Source organism: Erpetoichthys calabaricus, chromosome 11 (assembly GCF_900747795.2).
Source record: "Erpetoichthys calabaricus chromosome 11, fErpCal1.3, whole genome shotgun sequence".
Classification (NCBI taxonomy): Eukaryota; Metazoa; Chordata; class Cladistia; order Polypteriformes; family Polypteridae; genus Erpetoichthys; species Erpetoichthys calabaricus.
The window spans coordinates 152041483-152066657 of NC_041404.2; the positions used below are offsets into that span (position 1 = coordinate 152041483).

At 37.3% G+C, this 25175-nt stretch overlaps 1 protein-coding gene across 37 annotated transcripts in view; it reads left to right on the top strand.

Moving 5' to 3' along the window:
- rbfox1 (RNA binding fox-1 homolog 1) overlaps nt 1-25175 on the top strand; it is a 2603746-nt gene that overhangs the window by 2480468 nt on the left and 98103 nt on the right. For 35 of the 37 annotated variants that reach the window (XM_051933407.1, XM_051933406.1, XM_051933432.1 and 32 more), the window contains one exon: nt 20767-20910. In XM_051933407.1, the coding sequence (XP_051789367.1) occupies nt 20767-20910 (144 nt within the window). The remainder of the gene's footprint in view (nt 1-20766; nt 20911-25175) is intronic. The other 2 variants (XM_051933405.1, XM_051933409.1) reach the window with 1 other exon arrangement.

Sequence of the window (25175 nt, forward strand, 5' to 3'; positions counted from 1 at the left end):
TGGATCTTTAAATTTAAAGGACATAATTCATGTAAGTAATGAAACTCATCAGCACTTTATGTGTGCCACTTGCATACTGTTTTGATTTTTAGGATGTAAAAGTTCTGTAAGTTTGTGCTTTGGATCCATGTAAAGTGAATTACCTGTTGATAACATGGCTGTGCTTAGCACAAGTTCTCTCAGTGGTATAGCACTAGTGCTCTCTGTCACAAAAACGAGACATAAACAGATAAAGGTTTGGGGTAGCCACCCGTATAATATGGTATCCTGGCTGCAAAGTCGGTTTTTGATCAATAAACAGCACTGATGTGCATACAATTGAGTCCAGAACAAGACTGAGGAATTAGGAAAAAGGGCGGGGTTTTAAAGGGGAAAACAGGAAGTGAGGTAATAAGGATCAGGCCCATGTTCTTTAGCCATTGGTTCGAGCCCGGACGTGACGTCAGAGGGGCAGGAGCCGGTAAGGTCTCCTTCCATTGGCTCGGTCCCGGAAGTGACGTCAAGAGAGCCAGATGGAATCTCCCTGGAATGGTCTACAGGAAAGAGAGAAAAAGAGTCAGTGCACTCTGCCAGCTCCCGGCATGCCTCAGAACTGCCGTCACTCGAGCCCTTTAGCTGCCTCCCATGCGCACGTGTGTGACACCTCTTAAATCTTCCCTGTCTTGTTATGTTAAACTGAAAGATCATAGAAAGTTAAGTTTTACATCTCTGAGTAAGGTAATTTTGTCTGATTATGTTTATTTTTGCTCTGGCTCAGATTCCATGAGGTTATAACTAATTGTCAGATCCAGTCTGAACATTTTGTTCTTTGAAAGTGCAGTGTACCACAGAAGCTGATAATGAATTCCTGTAGTATCCTGGTTGTTGTGACTTACTTTATTCCAAACCACAATGGATCTTTCTTACTATAAGTGATCTGGCAAATACTAACATGAATTGGTTTTCATATGAATCTTTTTTAACATAACTTCAATCAGTTCAAACAATGCTGATTAGTATAAGCCTTAAGTAAATTATTATGTACTTTATGTAAAGAATCAAACATTTGTTTTTCCCTGTGTACTGCATCAAAAAACATCCCACCCTCATCTTTCCATTTACCTGTAATGTACCTTCTGTTGCCTGAACATCAGCAGTTCGACAACACTTTCTTGCCTTTGGCACCATATCAGTACATGTTATAATACACCCACAGAGAACATTCTAGAATTTTTTTTGAAGTTGAGACAATCACTACTATTAATAAGCTGCATCAATGTTCTAGCTGAAACCTGCTTTTGTATACACCTAACCAATTTAAATTCTTAAAAATACTTTTTCTCCTTTATCTCTAAGTATTGGTAGGCTCTTTTTGGTGTTTTTATTTCATTGTTGGGTTATTGTGTACTTGAATGGCTTTGTACTGCACTTCTTATCTTTGAAATATATTCTTGCGTGCTTTGTGAAGTGTCTTGTGGTGGTTTTCCCAATGAAGTACGCTATATAACTTAAACATTAGTTGACAGTCTGTTATCTGGCCAGACAGCTTGGGATGAATAAAACTCAACATCGGTATGCTTTACTTTAATAAGACAATTTTGTGATTTGTGTTTATCTCAAAGTAACAAAAACTGACACCTTCTGGATGTACTTGCTACCTATATAATATGGTTTGTTGAATTTTATGTAAAAAGTTCCAAAATTGAATGACTACTACCCTATTTCATTGTCTTATCATCACAAGTGGTGCCTTTAAATGGTAGCAAAGAAGCAGTTGTCCTATTTGAATGTTAAGCAAGCCATTTGAAAAAAGGACTTAAAAACAGTCAGATAGGTTTATACACATATTCAAAAAGCTGCATTGCTTCATAGGGTCAGCTGTTTCCTTCTAAACATAGGCATGAGGCAATCTTAAAAATGTTGTCTACTGTAAAAATAGCTTGTAATTATTCACTAGTGCTTGCAGACACACCTCCCTTTTGGCTACATAACTATTTTCACCATAACCAAGCCAATGAAGAAAACAAACAAAATATAGAGTAATTAACACATACATATATTTGGACTGGAAATTAAGAAAACCGGTAGAAATACACCATTTTTGGGTGGTGTACAAACTCAATAAAACCTGTTTATTGCAGAAAGTTTATGTAATGTCATTTATTTATTGTCATATGTGCTTGACGTTGACAACAGGATGACTTGTCAGCAAACAGAGTGCTGGTGTCCATTGTACAGATAGTCTAAATAAAAATCACAATAGATGTTCAGCTATTGCATAATATTCTCAGTCTTAATCAAGCAATATTTGAAAGAAAATCTTGAGCTTCGGTTTGCTTTCTAGGTTTGTAGTAGCCTACTAAAATATTTCAATTTACAGTACTTCAGTGAGGGAATATTGTTTAATGAAGTTTTGGGATTTTTTCCCAGAAATGGCCTTGAAATCTGCATGAAACCTCCTCTGTCCTTCGCTGTTAGTGGCAGACATTTATCCATGTAGCATTCTTCAGCTGCTCTATGGACAAACTGCTTCCTATTTGAGCCAAAAATTTCTAGTTGTTGTTAGTCCAGACAGAGCACTTACTGCTATTATTTAGCAATTCAGTCCTTGTGCTTTTATGCATAGGTGAGTTCCTTGGCCTTGTTTCTACTTTGCAAGAATTGCTTTTTGGCAGCAATTCTTCTTTGACAACCACTTTTGACCAGATTTCTCTGGATTGTAGAAAGTTGTCATTGCGTTCTAGCTGTTTGTGTGAATTTAGGGCTGACAGCATCAGCTGAGTTCTTCTGATTTCAAAGGGTTGTCAATTTGATTCATCTCCCGCCTGCTGCACACTGTTTCCCTGGACAAACACCGCATTTTAGGACCTCAGTCATGTCTTTTTCGTTGTTCTTCTTCAGAGACGCATTTACCGCAATCTGGAAACTTCTGGAAGAAACCTTTCTGATGCAGGATGATCACCTTGTGTCTTGTGACCCTGCTCAGTCTTGCCATGGTGTAAAAATTGATTTGAAGGCTAAGCTGTCACATCTGTCACAATGTCATCTATTAGTTTGACTTTCCTTTGCCCAGTTAGTTTTGTTCTACATATGTCTCTGTTTCAGTTAATCAGTTTGGTTCTAACATTAGCTCCTGTACGTTTTCTTTGTTTAATCATGCAGCAGGCTACATACCTACATAGGAATGAGATTTTGATCTGAATGGTGGTCCATTACTTAATATATTGTTTTCTTTGAGGAAACCCAAAATTCATAATTTGTTTCTATAATGAATGTTTGGAAATCTGAAATGAGCTCTTTTTTATGATCACATTAGATAGATAGATAGATAGATAGATAGATAGATAGATAGATAGATAGATAGATAGATAGATAGATAGATAGATAGATAGATAGATAGATAGATAGATAGATAGATAGATAGATACTTTATTAATCCCAAGGGGAAATTCACAGCGTTACTAGCATTTACATTAATGCAAAAGACAAAAAATAAATATCAAGATAAAAGTGGAAATCCACTAGAATGGTTAACTGTTTTAAAAGTTATGATTGGAAACAAAATTGTTGTTGCACAACAGATGTTTCTGGACCTTTAGCCTCTCAGAGTGAACAAAACCGTTAGGAGGTGCCCTCTTGTATTTGGTTTGCACCTTTTTGTTACTCTCATAGTGATGACAAGTTCTGCTAGGCCTTAGGATGCTACAGGTTTTGCTTAGCAGCTAGAGATGCAACGTGATTATAAGGAGAACGGCTTTGAATTTTACTGAGCCTGAGAAAGAGGGCTCACTACTGTGAAACACCTCCACCAAATTTTACTGTGTGACAATGTTGAGAATCCATGTTTCCCCAGCTTTTCCCACTCCTGTCTTGTATTTTAGTGTGTGACTACAAGAATGCTAAAGGGTCTTCTATGAAGTCCTTTAAGCACTGACGAAGATAGAGTGACTATTATATAAATACATGTTTGTATGTGTGTATTGCATGTATGTATATAAAAAATGCACTTACTAGTGCATGTAAAAGTTTGAATATTCCAAAAATACTTGTTTTGATGATTTTCTCAATGAAAAAACAGTTAACACAGGCTCTGCAGAGAACAAGCTTTCACATGACATTTTTTCAATTTTAATGCACACTTGTTAATTAATAAATTGGAGAAAAACATATAAAGTATCATGCAAATTAGAAATTTTTGAATAAATATAATAGTAATAAATACATCATTCCACCTACTTTTAGTCTTTGTTACCCAGTGGAGAGTTTCAGCATGCCAGAGTCACAACATATGCATGGTTGCATGTTGATTAGCAGATGGAAGTAAGAATTTTGCTGTTCTCTTTAAACATGACGGTAATGACCCTATTAATCTATTATGATTTGTCATTATATTAGCAATAACCCAAAAGACCTAGTGCATCTCAATATTCATTAAGTGGATTTTTTCATTATTGCACAGTCTTGTTTTTGCCCAAAATTTTCTATTTATTGAAACTTTTCTTTCCGAGAGGACTTATGGTACCCTTGTATGAACTGTATTTGTATTTTTTACTTATTGTGCTTGTAAATGACTTTCTAGAGCCCTTCGGCAGCATCTTTTCTTTTTATATATTCAGACCATGAGTGAGAGCTATGAAGTGATATACAAAATTGCCTCCCATTGCCTCTGCTGCAGGTGCCCGCCAGAGTCATTCGAAAGAATGAACAACCTACGCCATTTTTCACTTCATATGTCGCAGCTTGTACTTTTTTCTGTATCCCGCTGTTTCATTGCTCCCACGCTGAAAGTTCCTTCTTTGTCATCCATTGCAGTTCTTTCTGACAGCTCTGAACACACTACTATACCTATACTATACACTACATATTCCTTCCATTTTCTAACCTTTTCAGTTATGGAACTTTGCCCCAGATGGGATGTTAGTTCTTCACATGCTACACTCAGGCTCATTCATGGACTAACCAGGTCAGTTTAAATTTGGTAACTGATCAATCAGCACTGCTATACCAGCAGAGACATGCACAAGGAGAACATGCCAATTCAATATAGTACGCACCCTCCCAAGATTCAAACCCAAGGTCTTTGTGATATCTGTGCTTCCACCTGAATTCCCCAATTAATAATTAAACATAAATAAAAATATAAAATAAATTACTTTTCTAAACATCTTTCAAAGAGTACTGAATTATTTAAAGGCAACGACAAACATAGACAGCATGCACCAAATCTTTTTTTTGGCATTGTAAATGTGCATTACTGGTTCTAGAAAACTACACACCTTGTGTATCTTGTAGATTTTCTCACTTTCATTGCTTCTTCCTTATGAATTTTAGACTTGCGCTTCTTTTATTTTGCTCTAAACTCCTTGTCACAGAGCAACCCACTTGAATCCAAAGTACATTTGTAAGTCTCTGAAAAAGTGCAAGAATTTGCATTTTTGCTGGAATATCCAGTGACAACAGTTTTATTATAGAGATAAAGCAATAAGAGCATCCTAAGAATGAGGAGCTGTTGGGAGCAATCAGATTTGTGTTTGTTAGTACCAGCATTTAATTTCTATAGTTAAGTGGAGAAACTTTCCTGGCAGTCTCACCTAAAGTGTTAATTACAATGACATTTCATTATTAATTATATTTACTCCACACACTAAATTGCTTAAATGTCCCCCTCATCAGGTATTTGCTATGCAGTTCTCCCTTTTTTCTTTTGGGTGTCCTCCCACAGACTTTATGAGATCAATTAGTATTACTAAGTTAATATTACAGTATGTGTGTCATCTGACAAGGTGATATCTCCACCAGACCTCCTTGATTTGTGCTTGCGTCTATCATCCAGCACAGTTTGAAAATGGATGGATGGATGGATGGATGGATGGATGGATGGATGGATGGATGGATGGATGGATGGATGGATGGATGGATGGATGGATGGATGGATGGATAGATAGATAGATAGATAGATAGATAGATAGATAGATAGATAGATAGATAGATAGATAGATAGATAGATAGATAGATAGATAGATAGATAGATTTATTAATCCCAAGGGGAAATTCACATACTCCAGCAGCAGCATATTGATAAAAAAACAGTATTAAATTAGAGTGATACAAATGTAGGTATAACAGACAATAACTTTGAATAATGTTAACGTTTACCCCCCCGAGTGGAATTGAAGAGTCGCATAGTGTGGGGGAGGAACGATCTCCTCAGTCTGTCAGTGGAGCAGGACAATGACAGCAGTCTGTCGCTGAAGCTGCTCCTCTGTCTGGAGACGATCCTGTTTAGTGGATGCAGTGGATTCTCCATGATTGACAGGACCCTGCTGAGCGCCCGTCACTCTGCCACGGATGTCAGACTGTCCAGCTCAGTGCCTACAATAGAGCCTGCCTTCCTCACCAGTTTGTCCAGGCGTGAGGCGTCTCTCTTCTTAATGCTGCCTCCCCAGCACACCACTGCATAGAAGAGGGTGCTCGCCACAACCGTCTGGTAGAACATCTGCAGTATCTTATTGCAGATGTTGAAGGACGCCAGCCTTCTAAGGAAGTATAGTCGGCTCTGTCCTTTCTTACACAGAGCATCAGTATTGGCAGTCCAGTCCAGTTTATCATCCAGTGGCACTCCCAGGTATTTATAGGTCTGCACCCTCTGCACACAGTCACCTCTGATGATCACGGGGACAATGAGGGGCCTGGGCCTCCTAAAATCCACCACGATCTCCTTGGTTTTGCTGGTGTTCAGTTGTAATAATAATAGATAATCCTGTTGCATCTATTTCTGATTCCTGTATTCTGTTACAGGATCCTAGCAGCACCAGGTATAAAGCCCACTTTAAGTCAAAGTCCCCATTTAAGTCAAAACATACATTTTTTATAAGGGAGTATAAAAGCATTTTAATTCATATTGAAATCTAACTTACCAGCTCCACAAGAGACTGTATCCTGTCTGGTTTATGAATCTTGGTCCCTAAAGTTCTGAGGTAGCATGAATAACTTCTGCGCCACCATTTTTAAAAACAATTACGAGTTTTAGAATGATACTTAAAGTCATAACATGAAGTGTCCAAGTGAGAACTGTGGTGATGAAAGGGGAATGTTTTTGTTACTGGTGCTGCCAGCATATGAATTACTAACACAAGATTGATTACAGAAAAAAAGCCCCCTAATCTTAATATTTTTTTTCCTGTAGTACTCAGCATTTATTTATTTATTTGTTTATTTTTCTTGTTAGCAATTTAATGGCCTGTTTTTATTGTTTGTGTTAGTCTGGGTTTAGAACCTCTTAGAAACAAGGTATTTAGATTATACTGTAGATAATTTACTCTTTTCTGATCCATTTTTCTGCTTTTTTAAACATATCTGCATACTTTTTACAGAGAGTCCTTCAGTCGTATGATAGTTACCAAATTGGCTTGCCCTTGTTATTTTGAAATCTCAAATAAAAAGGTCTTACCTTCTGTTCAGAAGTCTGTTGCATTAAACAAAATGCTATTAAAGAAGTGCTGAGAATGGCAGTTTGGTTACCCAGCTTTTTACATGTTTATAGCAATGTTTGAGTAATAAAAAACAGAGCAATATATGCAGTGCTTTTGCAAATTGGTCTCCATTCAGCTCTGATAAGATTTGCTGTCTGGCCAACTTTAACACTGCTAGGACTGGCACTGCACTGCTTGTCTATAATGGGACACTGTGCCTTTCTCTAAATAACATCCTTGTACTGGAACATTCTGCTTGTCATCACAATAAGGAAAGTGGATTTTAAAGTTACAAAGTGAAAAAAAATGTACAATTCTGAAGCCATTTTTGGGGTTTAACAATTTATTGTAAATTCTGGCAGTTTGCTGGCAGCTAAATCAAGTGGCAGTCCAACTGTGCTTTACTCTGGACTACACAACTGGAATAAAAAATTGGATTCTCAGATAGTACAGCAAGTGGGTATTGAGTTTACTGCCATTCCAGAATTACAATATTTACATTTCTGTAGCTCTGCATTTCAGATGCTCATCCTTCTATTAAAAAAAACTAGCTACATTGGCCTATTAGCAAAACCTCAGTCTAAGAACTTTGTCAAGTCAGAAATGAACTAGCAGTACTCAAAGCCTAAAAAACAAACACAAATGAAATTTGAGACTTCACTGATGATAATGAGCGATACGGTGGCATAGTGGTAGCGCTGCCACCTCACAATAAAAAGACCTGAGTTTGCATCCTGGGTCCTCCCTACCTGGAGTTCTCCCCATGTCTGCGTGGGTTTCCTCCACAGTCCAAAGATATGTGGGTTAGGTGGATTGGTGATACTAAATTGGCCCTTGTGTGTAGCTGGGGTGTGTATTTTGTGTTCACTCTGTGATGGACTGACGACCTGTCCAGGGTTTGTACCTGCCTTGCACTCTGTGTTAGCAGGGACAGGCTTCAGCACCTCCCTTAACCCTGTTCAGAACTAAGCTGGTTAGAAAATGACTGATTATATATATAAATATATGTATTTACACGTATGCTAAATTTTTCTGTGATCACATTGTTAATGCAACCCCTAAATATGCTCATTTAATCCAGTTAATTTGACTGGGCTGCAGATGTTGTTGATGAAGCAGTGCCAAAAGAATACAAATCTATTAATAGCAGAAGTGTGTTACAGCTACCAAGGAATTCTCGTCCAACTTGTCGAGCAAAACATCCTCACCTCCATAATACTCTCCTTTCAACGTGAACTGCATCTGCTTCTCTCACCTTTGTCTGACAATATTCTGAACTTTCACAATGCTTTTATAATCTTGTCTCTCTATCAGCTGATAAGAGATCTAGTCACCCATTCCTCTGTCACACTGGCACGTATTTCTTTATAGAAGCGAGCTGATCTCTCACTCATGCATGCTCAGTTACTCACAAGACAGAGGCAGTACACGCCCATAACCTCGTCTACCTTTAAAAATGAATACTTTTCAAAACTTTGCCGGCCTTTCCCTTCTTGCCACTGTCAATCTTGTGCCAAGAAGTGAGCAACACTAAGGAAAGTGGACAGGTGGCGGATGACCTATCTCCCCGAGTGCTCTTCAAGGAGAGACAACATCAACACTGCACATCCACCTCCAAGAACACTCCAGCCATCGTCCCCTAACATCGTCCAACACTTCTAAATGGGCACCTGAAAGAATGCAGGTTTGTGCCATTTCGTTTCATTTATATTCAGATGGACACCAAAAGAGAATCTTTTACTTCCATGTAGAAAGGCAGTGAGGGCACCTACAAAACAAAAAATTGCTCTGAAATGAGTTGTATCCTCACACAGTATTGCCATGTGGTTGACATCTAGTGAGTTGAGAGGTTAAGCATGTGCAAAGTGTCATGTGAAAAGAATTGATTAAAAGTTATAGGTATGCATTTAATCATGCATATATTGAGGGTTAAATTTATTGCACCCAGTTTAGGGTCACAGGGAGCTAGTGATCATTACAGCAGCTTTGGGTGTATGTTATCATTCTAACCTGTAATGGAGTAGTTATTTTAATTATACAGTAAGTGTTGGTTTCATATCCTTATTAGAAGGATAAGTAACACAGTTATCTGAGATAGATAGATAGATAGATAGATAGATAGATAGATAGATAGATAGATAGATAGATAGATAGATAGATAGATAGATAGATAGATAGATAGATAGATAGATAGATAGATAGATAGATAGATAGATAGATAGCATAAAATCTTTTTAATACTACATTTAGACTAGACTCAGATTATTTGGTCACAAAAGTTCAGGCTGATGGTGTGGATTTTTATTGTGTAATAAATGGGACTAACAAGGTTAGTTATGGATCGAGTTACTCTTATGCATGCTGGGATGGGTGTCTCCTAGCCCCTGGAGGCTGACATACCTCCTGTTCAAACACTAGCCCTGTGAAAAATAAGAGTCAGTCTACCCTCTCCAGGTGCCCTGTATTTGCTTTATTACTTCCATCATCCCAGATGTGCATGCAGCATTTAATAGTTTTAAGTCAAAGAAAATTTTATTAAGATTTATAAATGAATGAATAATTTAGAAGTATAATTGAACAATAGAAAACAAGTAGAAAAATCTGGATGGAAAGCCCCAGTGGCAATCCAAAGGCTTCACACCAGGCAGATGGAAAGAAAGGTACTTTCAATATGGGTGTAACAGCAAAAGAACTGTGGCAGGAACAGCATGTATTCAAGGGAATGTCCTAGAAGATGGTTTCATGAATTTCAGAAGTCAAGCTGACACATGGTTGAAGTCCCTTGAATCCAGCCGGATGAAGTTTTACCGAAAGAATGGAGTCTCTCTTTCACACCTTTGTGTGGTCCATCCTTCATGCCAATATCCCTGCATTGGATTAGGAACTCATGATGCTCCTCACTGATAATTGGGTAATTGTTCTAATGATGAATAGCTTTGTTTAAAAAAATAAAATACATCGGAACATCCTGGAAACGAACCAGATTACAACTTGCTTTGAAATATCATTCCTGCAGCCCCAAAATGATAATGTTGCATTCCCTAATAGTGTGTTAACCTAAGGGCTTAATTGAAAGAGCAAGAACAACATGATGAAAGGGAGTTTAGACTTACAATTGATAATTAAAACTTTTAGTACCTCATTGTCCAGTGCTAGGCCCAGAGGACTGGAACTGCAAGGTGAATCTTCAGGTCCCTGAGGTCTGTAATGCCTCTATATCTCTCCATCCACTATGACTGGAAAAATGAGTTGGATAACACAGGTGTCCTCCGAGCCTGACTGTACACACACCCACCAAGTTTGAGTTTAAAGATTGCTGGTAGCCTGTACAACATCAGCCTTGGATATGACTGTGGTATGGGGGAAATGTGAGCTCTACACACAGACATTGGACAGCTGGGATCTAAACCCAGGTCCCTGTGAAGTGGAAGAGTTAACCGGTGTGCCATCACAGAGGTGTATTTGTTGAAAAGCAACACACCTTTGGCTGTTTCAGGATTTTATCATATGAATCAGAAAAACGATTGACCTATTGAAAGTCTGTATTAGTCCTTCATGATTTTATACATAGAGACCCGGAGGGGCAATTAAAAAAAAAAAAAACGAATGCACACAATTCATGTTGAGTATTTAGCAGAAATGACCTTTTGAAGTTGCAGATAAATGACATGCAAGTCCGTAGGCTCTGAAAAGTGATCTAGTATCATAATTATAAACATAGGGAAAATGGCAACAATCAATACAGTTGTGAAATTGTAATCCCATCTTTATCATCTGTAGCCCTGTGAGCCTGTCAAGAAGCTCATCTTTACATCAAAAGAGAAAGGTGCGAACTTAAAGATGGAAGATGCTTGCCTTTTCAAATAGCATAATTAATAACGAAATAAGGAGTGAACAACATACTTGCCTACTTACATTACTTTTTAGAGAATTATTCTCAAGCAGGAAGTATTTTTTTAATTGTAATATTTGGTTTTATAATCTGTATCAGCATCATCTCATAGGAAAATAGTAAGGCAAAAGCATCAACATGGCATAATAGGTATGGAATAATAGTGCAGTGGTTAGACATTGGGTTTCATAGCACCAGTTTCCTAAATGTGACTCTGAACCTGTTCCCATTGATTGTGTTCAGTTTGCACAATGTTTCAATCGGGTATTCAGCTATTCCTCCCACACCCCAAAGGCATGCAGGTTAATTTAAGTGTCTACTCTAAATTAGCCTTGTGTGAGTGATTGTAAGTATGTATGCCAGCTGATTATTATCTGTGAATCTTATTTAAAAGTGCAAAAACATATAGAATATATATAACCATGACTAAACTAAACAACAGAGAAGTAGTAACAAGAGTTATTTCAAGGAGCCTGAAGGACAGATTTAGCAATGTGTGCTCTTCCTTCTTTTTATTTTTCTTGGGATTATATAATATGTTCATACACAATTGAGGATGCTGCCTGTTCTTTTAAATTTTTACAGATTTCGATAGATTATGGAAACAAATATTGCAACTGGAGGAGAAGAATAAATAAAAAGAAAAGTCAGTCATGCTTGAGAAAGTCTGAAAAATTGTGATTGCAGAAAGATCAAGAATCCTCTACCCTTGGGCTCCTATTATGCAAGTCACCAACTTCAAAATGATTAATTAACTGGTATCCACAGTTATCAAAAGCACCCACAGTGGATTTTTAAATGTAGCACAACATAATAAATTCAATTTTCTGTGCCAATGACATAATACTATTAATAATTGAAGTTCTTTTATTCACTAGCTTTTTACTTGTAATTTATGTAATAATTTAAGTGTCTAAATGTATCACCCTTCTTTTCATATGCCAAGTTCTAAGAAATACATATTAAACTCGATAAGTTCTCAGAAGCACACAACATTTAATTTTACAAAGTAAAACTTCATCTTTCAGGATGTGTTTAATGGATCCTTTGTTTCTGTTTAAATTATTTCTATATTTGTGCAGTACACCCTTGCAATTTACGGAGTTTCCTTGGACCACTTAGCAGAGTACTCATTCATGATACAGGTCCAAAAAAACAATGACATGTTACTGCAGTGAAATTCACCCAGTGGTGACTGTCTGCTGTAAAGGCACACAAAAGCAACTGCTTTTGTAACATTTTTGCTGATAAACTGAACCACTTAGCAATCAATTCTTTAATCAAAAAGACAAAATACAGTACAATAGAAGACATTGACCATTATATCATTAAGATGCATTTTATGTTTAATATTCTGATGCAGTCATTTTGCTTTATTTATGGAGAATGTATGAAAAAGTAGCACTCCTTTATGCAACTTCCAAACTCAGTTCATAATTTACATTTTCTGATAAAACATTTCCAGAAATTGAGTTTTCAACTTATACATTCTATGTATTTAAAGGCTTAGTGAACAAATCTCATTTTCACATGTAGTGAATATAAATTAAGTATCAGTTTCAATCAAATTAATATACTTTTCTTCAGATAAGCCATCAAGAAAGTTGCAGAAACCTGATTGATGTGATAATTTCCCCTTGGGATTAATAAAGTATCTATCTATCTATCTATCTATCTATCTATCTATCTATCTATCTATCTATCTATCTATCTATCTATCTATCTATCTATCTATCTATCTATCTTTGTTTTAGTAAAGCCCTATTTATTGTAAGTACCTTAGATTTTGAAACTGAGTACATTACATCAAACTACTGTGGCTTATTTTAACTATATAGTCAGACATTAAAGATTACCTGTCATTAGTAATAAATACGTAGCTGTGTTCTGTGGGTTTGCTTTACATTCAGGTTCGATATGTATAACGTATATGCTCAGGCACACACATATAAATAAGCACATTAATTAATGCTAGATAATAGACTGTATATGGTAAAGACATTTAGAGCTTAAGCTGTTAGAAAAATGGAAGCCATATTCCCTTTCAATATTCTTGAAAATTACTAGTAGTGTGGAAAGCTACGTGCACCATTGGTTTTGTTCATTTCTTGTGTTTTCTACTGTGTCTGTCATTGTTGTATATTTTGTTTACATATATGTTTTAAAAAAAATGGAATCAATATGTAGACTTGCCTAGACTAAATAAAAATATTAAAAAGCAGGTGATAGAAAAAATGTGGTATGAACATATTCTACGGTTAAAGGTCAAGAATACAAGAAGAATACAGCATAAATAAGTGCTAACTGTGTCTGTCATGGCAGACTGTCACCTCATTCACAAGGATTTAGAGACATTATACAGCAGTTTTAAGCAAGCCACCTAAGTGATGTGATGGATAGATCTTTAGAAAAGAGTAGACATGCTACGTCTGGGACAATTCACATTTAAGAGTGGTGTATATCCAGATTTTCTGAGAGTGTGTAGGAGATCTTTCTTGATCCTTCGAAATGTTTGAATCAGTGCTGAAGCAGAACTCTTAAAAATTTGAAGTAACAGCTGTCTTCATTGATTTGGATTGTGGTCTCTCTCTTCTTCCTTTTTAATGATGTTCATGTTCCATCATGTCCAATTGGTGAAGCAGGTGAATGTTTAGGCTGGTAAGTTAATTTCAATGTCCTCTCCTGTCTGCATACATACAAATTAATTTCAGTGTCCTCTCCTGTCTGCATACATACAAAGAGTATCAAGAGTTAGATCATGAAAATCATGTTAATTTTTGCAAAATAATGTCAAGAGGGGCGAGTACACTATTTACTCAGTAACTGGATTATCAGGTGATGAATATTTAGATATTAAACTGCCAAGAGGACACCCCACCCATCAGATGTGGATAGTAATGTGTTAATGAATAGTATTACATGGTTGGCTTAGGCTGGAACGTCTTCCTAAGTTACTACTTTTGTTACCATTTAAAATGCAGAGCCAATTGCCTGATTTTAGTAGCAAATACTGTATGATTGTTTCTTAATTTGTATAACTGAAGTTGCTGCCTCAGTTAATTGTAAAGAATGATCTGTTTTCACTGTTGTGTTGCAATAGGCTCACTTTCTTGCATTTCTGTGCCATCTCTGTTTTATTCTGAAAATCTGGATATGCTAATGAAGTTGTCACAAAAATGATTTCTTAATTTCCTTAATCTCTTACTTGATGTCTGCATGTTGACAGCAGTAAAAAACATATTGTATTTGCCATTTCCGCTTAATGCGTATTACAGTCAATCAAAATAAACATTTTGGAAATATATTGTAAAGAAGAAAATATGTGAAAACCCGGGTGCTTCTTTGTGCTCATTAGCCCAAGATTAAATAATGTCTACTTCTGTCAGATCTATTTCACTAGATACCAGGATCCCTCCGTGTGTATGCAATATATATATATATACACATACAAGACAGATGCGTACAGCAGCAAAAGCATAAAAAACAAAGCTGCAGACTAACATCACAAACAATATGGATTGATAAATGTATATTATGCCAAAACTGCAAAAAGAACATAAAGAGAATATGAATTTAGTTTGGGATGTCAGGAGGAAGCATTAAATTGCTGGATATGAGCTGGCAGAAAAGACCCCAGACTTGCATCTTAGCACAATGTGGTAGAATGAGCCTGTGGCTAAAAGTTCTTTAAGAGGGTACCTCGTGGAGGGGTACAGGGGATTTTCATGATGGCATCCAAGTTTACTGCTGTCTTGTATTCCACAACAGCTGCCAGTGTGTCCAGTATTAATCCTGTGATAGAGCAGGCTTTCCTGAATAGTTTGTTAAGGCATCATGTGTCTTTTGAACTCCAGTCGCTTCCCCAGGAGACCACATCTTAAAACAATACACTGGCTACCAGAGACTCGTATAAACTTTACCACAGCTTGCTACTTAGCAGAGTTTCCTCAGGAAGTACACTCTGCTCTGGATTTTTTGTACAGCACACTGTTATGTCAGACCAGTCCACTTTTCTGTTTACTGTATGTGAAACCCTTGTGGATTTGCAATCACTTCCACACTCACACTGAATGGTGACTGGTCTCAAAGGCTATTTGGCAAGCCAAAAGTCCACCACTAGCTCTTTTGTCTTTGCTGATGTTGAGTTGCAGGTAATGCAGCCTATGATGGAGGAGTCATCTGAGAATTTCTGTAGATGACAATAGCTGGAATTGTACTGGAAGTCTGCCGTGTAAAGGGTTAATTGGAAGGGAAACAGGACAGTTCATTGTGCTGCTCCAGTATTTCATACTGCCAGTTCTGACACACAGCCCCTGAGCCTCATTCTATTAGACAGGTGATCCATGACCCAGATGATTGTGAGGGCATTAAGATGCAGAGCCTTGAGCTATTTCCCCAGTCAATGTAGCAGAGTGGTGTTAATTATTATATATGTTAATATATATAGTGATATGGATTTCCAAATAAAGTTCTCTTCATAACCACATTTTTCAGATATGTGTCTTCTACTTGCATCCTCCCAGCAAGCAATTTCTGCTTGTACCTCCTGCTTCAAGTTCAGCTGAAACTTTTTTGCATAACACAGCTTTAGTCTCATTCTCGGGATCATGTTTAGTCAAGCCCCGGGTTATCTTTGGCTCTAGGAACACCATGTCAGCACCTGGAAACCTCAATAGCCTCCCAAGGGATAGTTGTGTTTGACTGCCAGGTCTCTTTAGGGATCATTGGCCTGTGTAACTTTTCAGATGCCTAAATAGACTGATAAATAAGACAAGTTGCATTTTGGAATTGAAATTACCCTCACTGTAGACAGCAGCAATTATGAATAATGTTGCCTATCTATCTATCTATCTATCTATCTATCTATCTATCTATCTATCTATCTATCTATCTATCTATCTATCTATCTATCTGTCTGTCTGTCTGTCTGTCTGTCTGTCTGTCTGTCTGTCTGTCTGTCTGTCTGTCTGTCTGTCTGTCTGTCTGTCTGTTCCAGTTGGAAGGGTCTCTTTCTGGTACAGTTGCTCAATTGCTTTGGTGAGATAGCCCTTGAGAATATATAGTTTATACTATGTGCTCTATAGGTAATATTTTATGTCTTTCTTTGGTTTTTTAAGTGAGGTTAACAGCATACTGAAAGTATGCACACATATCAGTATGTGTCTCTTTTGTAAAGCTGACATTTCAAAATAAAAACAATATTCTTTTAAGAATTATTGTAATGTAATATTTATGAATACCTTTCTTATTTTCTTTCCAAAACATTAAGCCTATAAATGAAGTAAATATTCTGTAATAGCAGTGAGAGTTTGTTGTTAGCTGGATGTCAGTCACAAGAATTCAATTACTATGACAGCGGCCTGCCTGAACTATAAGGTGTTTCTTTTCTGTCCAATAACCTGGACTGAAACAATCCACCCTCATCTTCCAAAAGTGACTCAGAGCTGCACTGACGACACCTTGCAGCTTCACACAGATATTACCCTAAACTAGATTAAAGGAGATTTGATAAAGAAGAAGTGACTAGAAGAATGTCATATTGCATTGAATTTACACACATAAAAAAACTGTAAATATATGGTGTTGCTTTTAATCTTGAATAACTACAATGAGAAAAGTATATAAGTTCAGAACTGAACAAAAGTATAATACAATCAGAATTATAATAAAGTGATATGTCATAGCAAATCAATTAAAAAAAAGAAAGTAACCACTCATGTGCATACCAGTCACCATCTCTAGTGTAAGGTAGAAGCTGTCACAATCTGTTGTTTACAGAAGACCTTGACAGAAGAACTAAAAAGTGTACACTGCAAAGTGCAAACCTGTTTATCAGGAGCATACATTCATGGACCCAGATTTTCTTTAAAAAAGTCAGAAAGTAGCCGGTAGTGGAACAAACAGGGACATGTGGTCAGGGGAGGCTCACCTGTCATCATGAAAAGTAAAAAAAACTAATAATGATAACATCAAATAAATTTGTCCACTGGTCTATGCTATAAGTTTGTTTCCTGTATGATTCCAATACCTTCAATCATATTTATAGTCAAAATCACTGAACTGGAGCATTTCCTGTTCAAATACAGGGAAAAAACACAAGGTGAGGCAGCGACGAGCCTCACCTCACCTCGGACTGCGCTCTCCCTCACACACTGAGTTGATGCATGCAGTTGGCACGTGCCTGTTGCTATCTCTCTGTATGTTGCCAATATAATGTTTACAGACACGTTTATTATACACCCTGACTTTCCACAGTCTGGTTAATACCTTTAATGAATATCATGTGTGACATATTCAGTCCTGCTGATCAGACATAAAACCGCAGTGAAAAGGCACAAGGTGAGGCAGACAGTACCGTGCACCACCAAAGTGGGCGAATGTGAGCCCAAGGGTTCTATTCAATAAGGGCGCGCACAAAAGGGCGAGCTTCAAAAGGGCGACCTCAATTGAGCGCGGCGAATAAAGGCGTTCGTAGATAATTTAGATAATAATAGCAGATAATAATAAATAATAAAATATCTACGTGGCATTGCACATAATCTACAGCTTCAAGTGTAACACAACAATGAGTAAGAGCAGAAAACAACGAAATATAGAGAGCTTTAGAAATAGTTCGTTAGAAGTTCATGCATTAATTAATTGGATGTTTTAATATTCTTGCTTTCTCCATTTTATACATTCAATCATTGCCTTTATCTAATAAATTTTCTGTAATAATTTTGTCGTGTTTGCCTTTATTCGCTGCGCCCAATTGAGGTTGCCCTTTTGAAGCTCGCCTTTTTGTGCGCGCCCTTATTGAAGGATACCAGCCCAAGAGGTGTTTGTTGCTGCTGTTCTTCTATGCTGAGGCTCTAGGTGCCAATAAGTTAGCGATATCAGAAAGTCAAGTGCTCTGCAGCGGTCCATTTATTTTTATTTTTTGTTCCGACTGACTGCCAAAATGGAAGATTAAGATTTTTAAAACTAAAGGAAAATAAGGAGGACTTTTACAAGAAATTGATGAAAATTTTCGTGGAGAAGGATAGGCACATGGACTTTATTTACAAATAAAGGTAAGGTAAAACCATAAACGGTTTTAAGGTCATAATTGAAATCTGTTTTTTTGGTACACTACTCAGTACTTTCATTTGTATCAAATGAGTATGAATTGTGGAATTGCATTGGCGAATTTAGAACACATGGAGGATGCAGAGCAAATGCTCTCTCTCGCCGCTATAAATGTAACGTTCTTTCTTAGCCAGATATGTACCTTACCTATGTGTGTGTGTGAAGAATGCTGATGAGATATGAAACATAACTAGTAGTCAATGTGCATGCTGCCAACTGCGTAGTGAATAAGCTACTCTTTTGGGTTCATATATTTGTAAATCTGACTCTGAAGGAGTCAGTGCCTCGCCAACTATGAACCTCAATGCACGTCACTGGGAACAAATAATTATAAAGTAAAAACGCTCTGTTTCGAAGAGCTAGCAAGGTGAAGCTATAGATGAAAGAACAAACTGCAGATGATCTAAAGCATACTGTATCATCTGGGAGAGATGAAAGGTCACATTATGGTGTGATTATCTATGCCTGTTGCTGGAAATGTCTAATGTGTGCAATAATTACAACAGCACAATGATTTTAAAAATGTATGGAAATTTCTCGTTTGCCTAGTAGTGTTGGATCGGTACTGAAATTTAAACTTTGGCACTGATACCAGCTTTCAGACCCCAGTACCAGTTTCAAAACAACACCAAAGCAAGTAAGAGAACTTCCCCTTCTCCTGTCCCACAGCTGTTTCGTTACCTCATCCTACAAGTGTGCATGCATCTATGCTTCTCTGCAAAATCATGTGCATCCCTACTACACCACACTCTGAAAATCATTATGAGGAGCAGGGCCCCCTTGGTGATTCGAGCTAGATACTGTATAATAGGTACATTATTACATTGAAGATTGTTCCCCTTGGAACACACTAATAAACAGCTGGTTCAGAGGAACTTGAAAACTACCGTTTACTTCCGATACTGAAATTAACAAAATGCTAGTACCGTACCATTTTAAAAATTGGGGTTGCCTGTACTTTTTTTATGCTGTAGCACAAAAACCCAAATGCTCCTGATTCACATCTGTATAAGAGTTCATCGAGAAGACGGGGACACAGTTGGAAACTTGTTAAGGGTAAATTTTGTACAAACATTAGGAAGTTTTTCTTTACACAAAGAACAATAGACACTTGTAATAAGCTACCAAGTAGTGTGGTAAACAGTAAGACTTTAGGGACTTTCAAAACACGACTTGATGTTTTTTTGGAAGAAATAAGTGGATAGGACTGTCGAGCTTTGTTGGGCTGAATGGCCTGTTCTCGTCCAGAGTGTTCTAATGTTCTAAAGAAGAATGTAGTATATTTAAACACCTAAAGTCCATACACGACCATTAAGAAAATATGCAGTGACAGTAACTAACTTTCATTAACAATGTAAAGGTGTAGTAGTACATCCTAAACAGCACTGAAATGCATCTTAATCAGTACAGTATATCTAAGTTGTATGGTATTATTAACTTGAAATATACTTTTAATGAAGGTCAAGATGCAGAATTGTTCACAGATCAGACATTCTCTTTTATATGTTGCATGATGTACTGTATTTATGAAAAAAAAATTACTTCAATATTAGGACCAAAAAGGTACAATTTGGCCTAATAAATTATGTAGTTTTCTTTTGTGTGATTTCAGTGCATTCTGGCATCTTGCACTTGAGATTTCTCTTTTAACAGTTGATTTTGTTTTTCCTATTGTCCGTGATGCCTAGTTTTGTGAAGTACTTGACAATTACTGTAGTATACATGGTTTAAAAAAACTAATTATTTTACAGTCATCTATGGCCTGGCTGTGGAATACCTGACCATTTTACTTATTGGCTCAATACTCAGATTTGTTTTTCATTTTGACAGTGTACAGTACACTTTTTTGCATTCTTCAGTGGAAATAATATTAATTTCCATACACTAAAACAAAAAAATATGAAACACTCCAAAATGGTTAAATATTTATTATCCTTATGTCAAAATGGTTACTTGTCCATTGGTGATTTAAAAAAAAAACAATTACAGATACAAGTATGTGGCAGGAAATGTTTGTTGCTTTTGCAAAATATACAGTATATAGTACTAGGAAAATAAATGAACAAATTACTGCATACATTCACGCTGTTACTCTGTGTAGTACTCAGAAATTTGTGAGTATAGCTGCTAAAACATCATTTTACTTTTAAAATGGGATTACTTTGCAGGAGCTGTCTTTTACTTGTATGATTTCAACAGGAGAAAAGTGCAATATTTCTAACACATTTTCTGAACCAGAAATAAGTGGTGAAAAACTAAGACTAGAATTTTATTCACAACAGAGTTCTTATGTCCCTTTTGCCTTCTTTCCCTCAGCAGACAGATGATGCAGCACAGACCGATGGCCAGCAACAGACGCAACCCTCTGAAAACACGGAAAACAAGACGCAACCCAAAAGACTTCACGTCTCAAATATTCCCTTCAGATTTCGGGATCCAGACCTAAGGCAAATGTTTGGTGTAAGTAACACTATTGATATTGTTTGTTTTACATTCAGGGTTTCACAAACCAAATTATGCTGATGGATTCACCAAACATATGACTTTGCAGTTACATTTATTCAGTATATCCTAACCTAAGAACAGGCATCAACAGTGGTTGATGAATGGTTATTTTGCAAGTATAGAAATTTCACAAGTTATTAAATTATTATTATTATTATTATTATTATATTAAGATAAATATATAATAAAATTGAATCTACAATATTGTTACAGTTTATAATTTGTAGGCAGTGTAATATTATTTTTTCTTTAATGAGTTTAGTACATACTGTACATTTTTCACTGTGGGGCAGGCACATGTTTTTGTAAATGAGCTGCCCAGAAAGAGTCTGGATTAATTTTCTTGTTCATGGATGGTAAAGCAAAACACAAATGCAATATTCATCTATTTTATTATTCACTTATTAGGCAGGTGGTATGTTTCAAAGTAACATCTACATGAATGCAAGGACCCAATATTTCTTAGCAGAACATTGACTAGAGCTTCACACTGCCTCCGTCGGCTTGCCTTCTTCCCATAGTACATCATGCTCCCATCCCTTCCATAGCCAAACGCATCTGACGGTCCACCTGATCTTAAACGAAAACCGACTGGATAGCCTTCGGCACCCATGACCCTGTTGTTTGACCACTTTTGTTAGGTACAAACCACTGCACACCAGGAATCACCCTCAAGATCTATTGTTCTGGAGATGCTCTGAGCCAGTTGTCTAACCACCACAATGTGTCCCTTGTCAAAGTCACTGAAATCCTTACGCTTGCCCATTTTTCGTACTTCAAACACATCACCTTCAGGAACTGACTGTTCTGTTTCTGCCTAATTTATACCACCCCTTGACAGGTGCCATTGTAACAATATAATCAATGTAATTCAGTTCACCTGTCAGTGTTTTTAATGTTGTGGCTGATCAGTGTATAGTTAATGCATACATTTTTGATGAAGATCACTTGTATTTTTTGCATACAGCAAAAGAAGCTCTAAATAATTGGGTGAACAGATACCAGCTTAGCAAAATGTGATTTAGTTGTACATCTTACCTGCCTACATATAGTACTGAAAAGTAATAAAAACAACACCACACATAGCCATATACAAAACTGTACAACACACAAAGGATATGGAGACTAGCATTGATATTAATGACACATAATGCATTGTGGTCCAAAAACTTCATGAATCTATTGGTCTGAGTTTTTATGCTTCTGTATTATCTCCCAGTCTGTATTTTGGTCCAGTGAGAGCACTTTCTAAGTAAGGTACAGCATTTCTTTAGTTAATTGTGAGATAACAAAGGCATTACCATTAATAACATACTGACAACAAAAACAGATTAGCAAGTCCACTGCAACATTTCCCACCCATGAACCATTTCAGCACATACAGCATATAGAATCTAGTTTGGTTTCATGACCAGTATTCTAGTGAAACTGATCATTTACAGGTCCTAATCTCTTTGTAACAGTAGCTGGACCACTCCACTTGGGTGCCATTATAGCTTCCAATTAACCCTCCCGAGACGTGTTCCATTAAATGCTGGAGAGAGCCTTCAGCGTATTTAATCCACAAGACATAACACAGAAGTCTTCAGTGGTACACAGCTGCCAGAATTCTGAACGCAAGTCCATTGAGCTGAACGCCACTGCTCTATGTGGTACAGTATATACAGTATAGGCAGTTGTTTTTCTTGAGAGACCACAGCATATATGTACATGGAGGGTACACAAAAAGTTGCTGCTACCCAGGTTGGTTCCCTGGATTACTTTTCTCCGTGCTCTTTTCTTTGTTGCAATTTGACCTTCAACGCCAAGATGGCTGTATACAGTGCCTCTGTGCTCGGCACTCTCCGTTATTGCTGTGAATCCTGCATGCTCTACTTGAGATAATAGAGCTGATGTAGTGCCCTTAAAATGTGCAACCTCAAGCATATTCTTGACAATAGCTGGCAGGACAAGGTAACGAAGGAGGAGGTCCTAACACATACCAAGATCCCCAGTCTTTCCTCCCTGCTGATGCAGCACCAACTTCGCTGGATTACCCATGTCTACTGAAACACTGAATTAAGAATCCCCAAGGATCTCTTGTATGGTGAGCTGGCTGCCTCCACAAGAGCTCAAGGTCACCCCACAACTCTACTTTAGGGACTTCTGCAAACGTGACATGAAGTCCATGGGCATTGCTGTCAACAGCTGGGAGGAATGTGCCTGTAACCACATTTGCTGAAGACAAAAGATTTGGAGAGAAGCAGGCAAAAAAAAGACCACAGGATGTTATACACCATACCATACGCATGCCTCTTGGTGAATCTTTGCATTAATTCTTTGGCAGTCCAGTTGTAATATGCAAGTGCCATTATAAATATGGATTAAGATTGTAGGCTGAAGAAGAGCCGAAACTGAGGAGGGTGAATCAAGGATGCCCTGAGTCAAAATCTTATTCACTCATTCACTCCCCCAGTATAGTAAAAAAGCACAGCAGTATTAGAAAGTTGATAACAGACTGATATTACAGAAGGTTGCAACACTAATAACTAGTCCGCTCTCAGAACAAATTAGACCACCAAACAAGTAACACATACTGCATAACTTAACTTAATGATCTGAAATATATTATTAGTGAAGAATGAAAACAGTTCATTGTGAAAATATAAGTCCAGATAAACATTAAACTTAGAAATGAAACAACTATTTTGTCCATCTGGCAACACGACTGTTATAAAAAACTGACTGCATGTATCCGTAAGTCACTCTCTTCGTCTTATTAGTAACGGATAGCTGTTGGCAATTGCTTTTGTTTGTTACTGCAAGGTGAAGTTGGTATTGAATTCCCCACTCCTCAGTTCTCTTTCCTGATTTATGATCCAATCCTCCAATCATGTTCCATAGGACATACATAATTCCTTCTTGACAACTTAACTTAAAGGCATAGTGTTGCTGTTAATAAAACAAGCACTCCTACCATGCTCATTAACAAAGACATTTTAGGAACATACTGACAACTAAACTATAATAGTGAAACCACTACAAAGTTTAGTCAGTCACTGGTACTGAAAATAGCGTTGTCACCTAAAAAACAAACAAACTTCTGGCAACAGAGTAAACAGCATTCTGTAAAAATCCTGATTTTTGTGCAAAGGAGCTGATCGTTATCGTTAACAATGTGCAGCAGCAGCTTTCAAAAGCATGTTTATTATTCCAGTGCTAGATGACAGCTGAGTGGCATTCGATGTAAATAAATTACCAGACTTTTCTAATTTGCAAATGTAACTGAGGCTGGTATTTTAGAATTAAGACATTGTGAACACCAGCGGTCGCTGTTGCCCCGTTAGACCCAACAGACAGATGCTGACACCCGGTTAAAGCACTAAGAAGTATTCTTTTTTATTCTTTTAGCCACAGCAAATACAAATAAATCAAAACAGAAACACAATACTTTTCCTCCTCTCCTCCCAGCAGCTCTGTCACACTCCCTCCCAACTCCGGCTCACCTGCTGGGTTCCCATCCGTCCTTTAAATAGTCTTTGACCCGGAAGTGCTTCTGTCCTTCCGTCCATGTGATTCACCAGCAGATGGAGACTTGTATTTTCTTCAGCCCAGAACTACTTCTGTCCTTCCGTCCCCATGACTTGGAAGTACTTCTGGGCTATATTGGAAATGGAAATCCCCGTGTCTCCCTGCAGCGTCCCCTGGTGGCACCCACGGTACCCAGCAGGGCTGTGAAGCCGAACTCCATCTCACATAGTGCCCTGCAGGAATCTGAGGCACCGCTAAGCTCAGAAAAGTCCCCCTGTAGCGTCCTGGGGGTTTCGTCCGTCCATCACAACATACACATTCTCTTTGCATTAATTTCCTTTGACCTTTCTGTTTTTACCTTGGAAATCACTTGAAAGTTCAAAGTGCGGATGAGAAATTCTTTGGAGCTTTAAAGGGAATTTGTAGTCTGAGCAAGACATCTGGAAGATGGGAAAAAAATGGATGCAGTAGGGGTGGCATCATAAGTTTATAAGACATTTTTCTTGATTTTTATTTCTGAGATAGGCTTTGCCATGTTTAATAAATATTTGTATCAAAAGCCTGGTAGTGAATAAGAATACTGAACTTTGTGGAGTTGTGGAATTGTTCAATGTTTTTATGTTTTTAGTGTATAAGTAATAGTTGTTACAAAACACATTAGTATTTGTTAAGCAGGTAGATCTTTTACAGTTAACTTCTTTTTTTTTTCT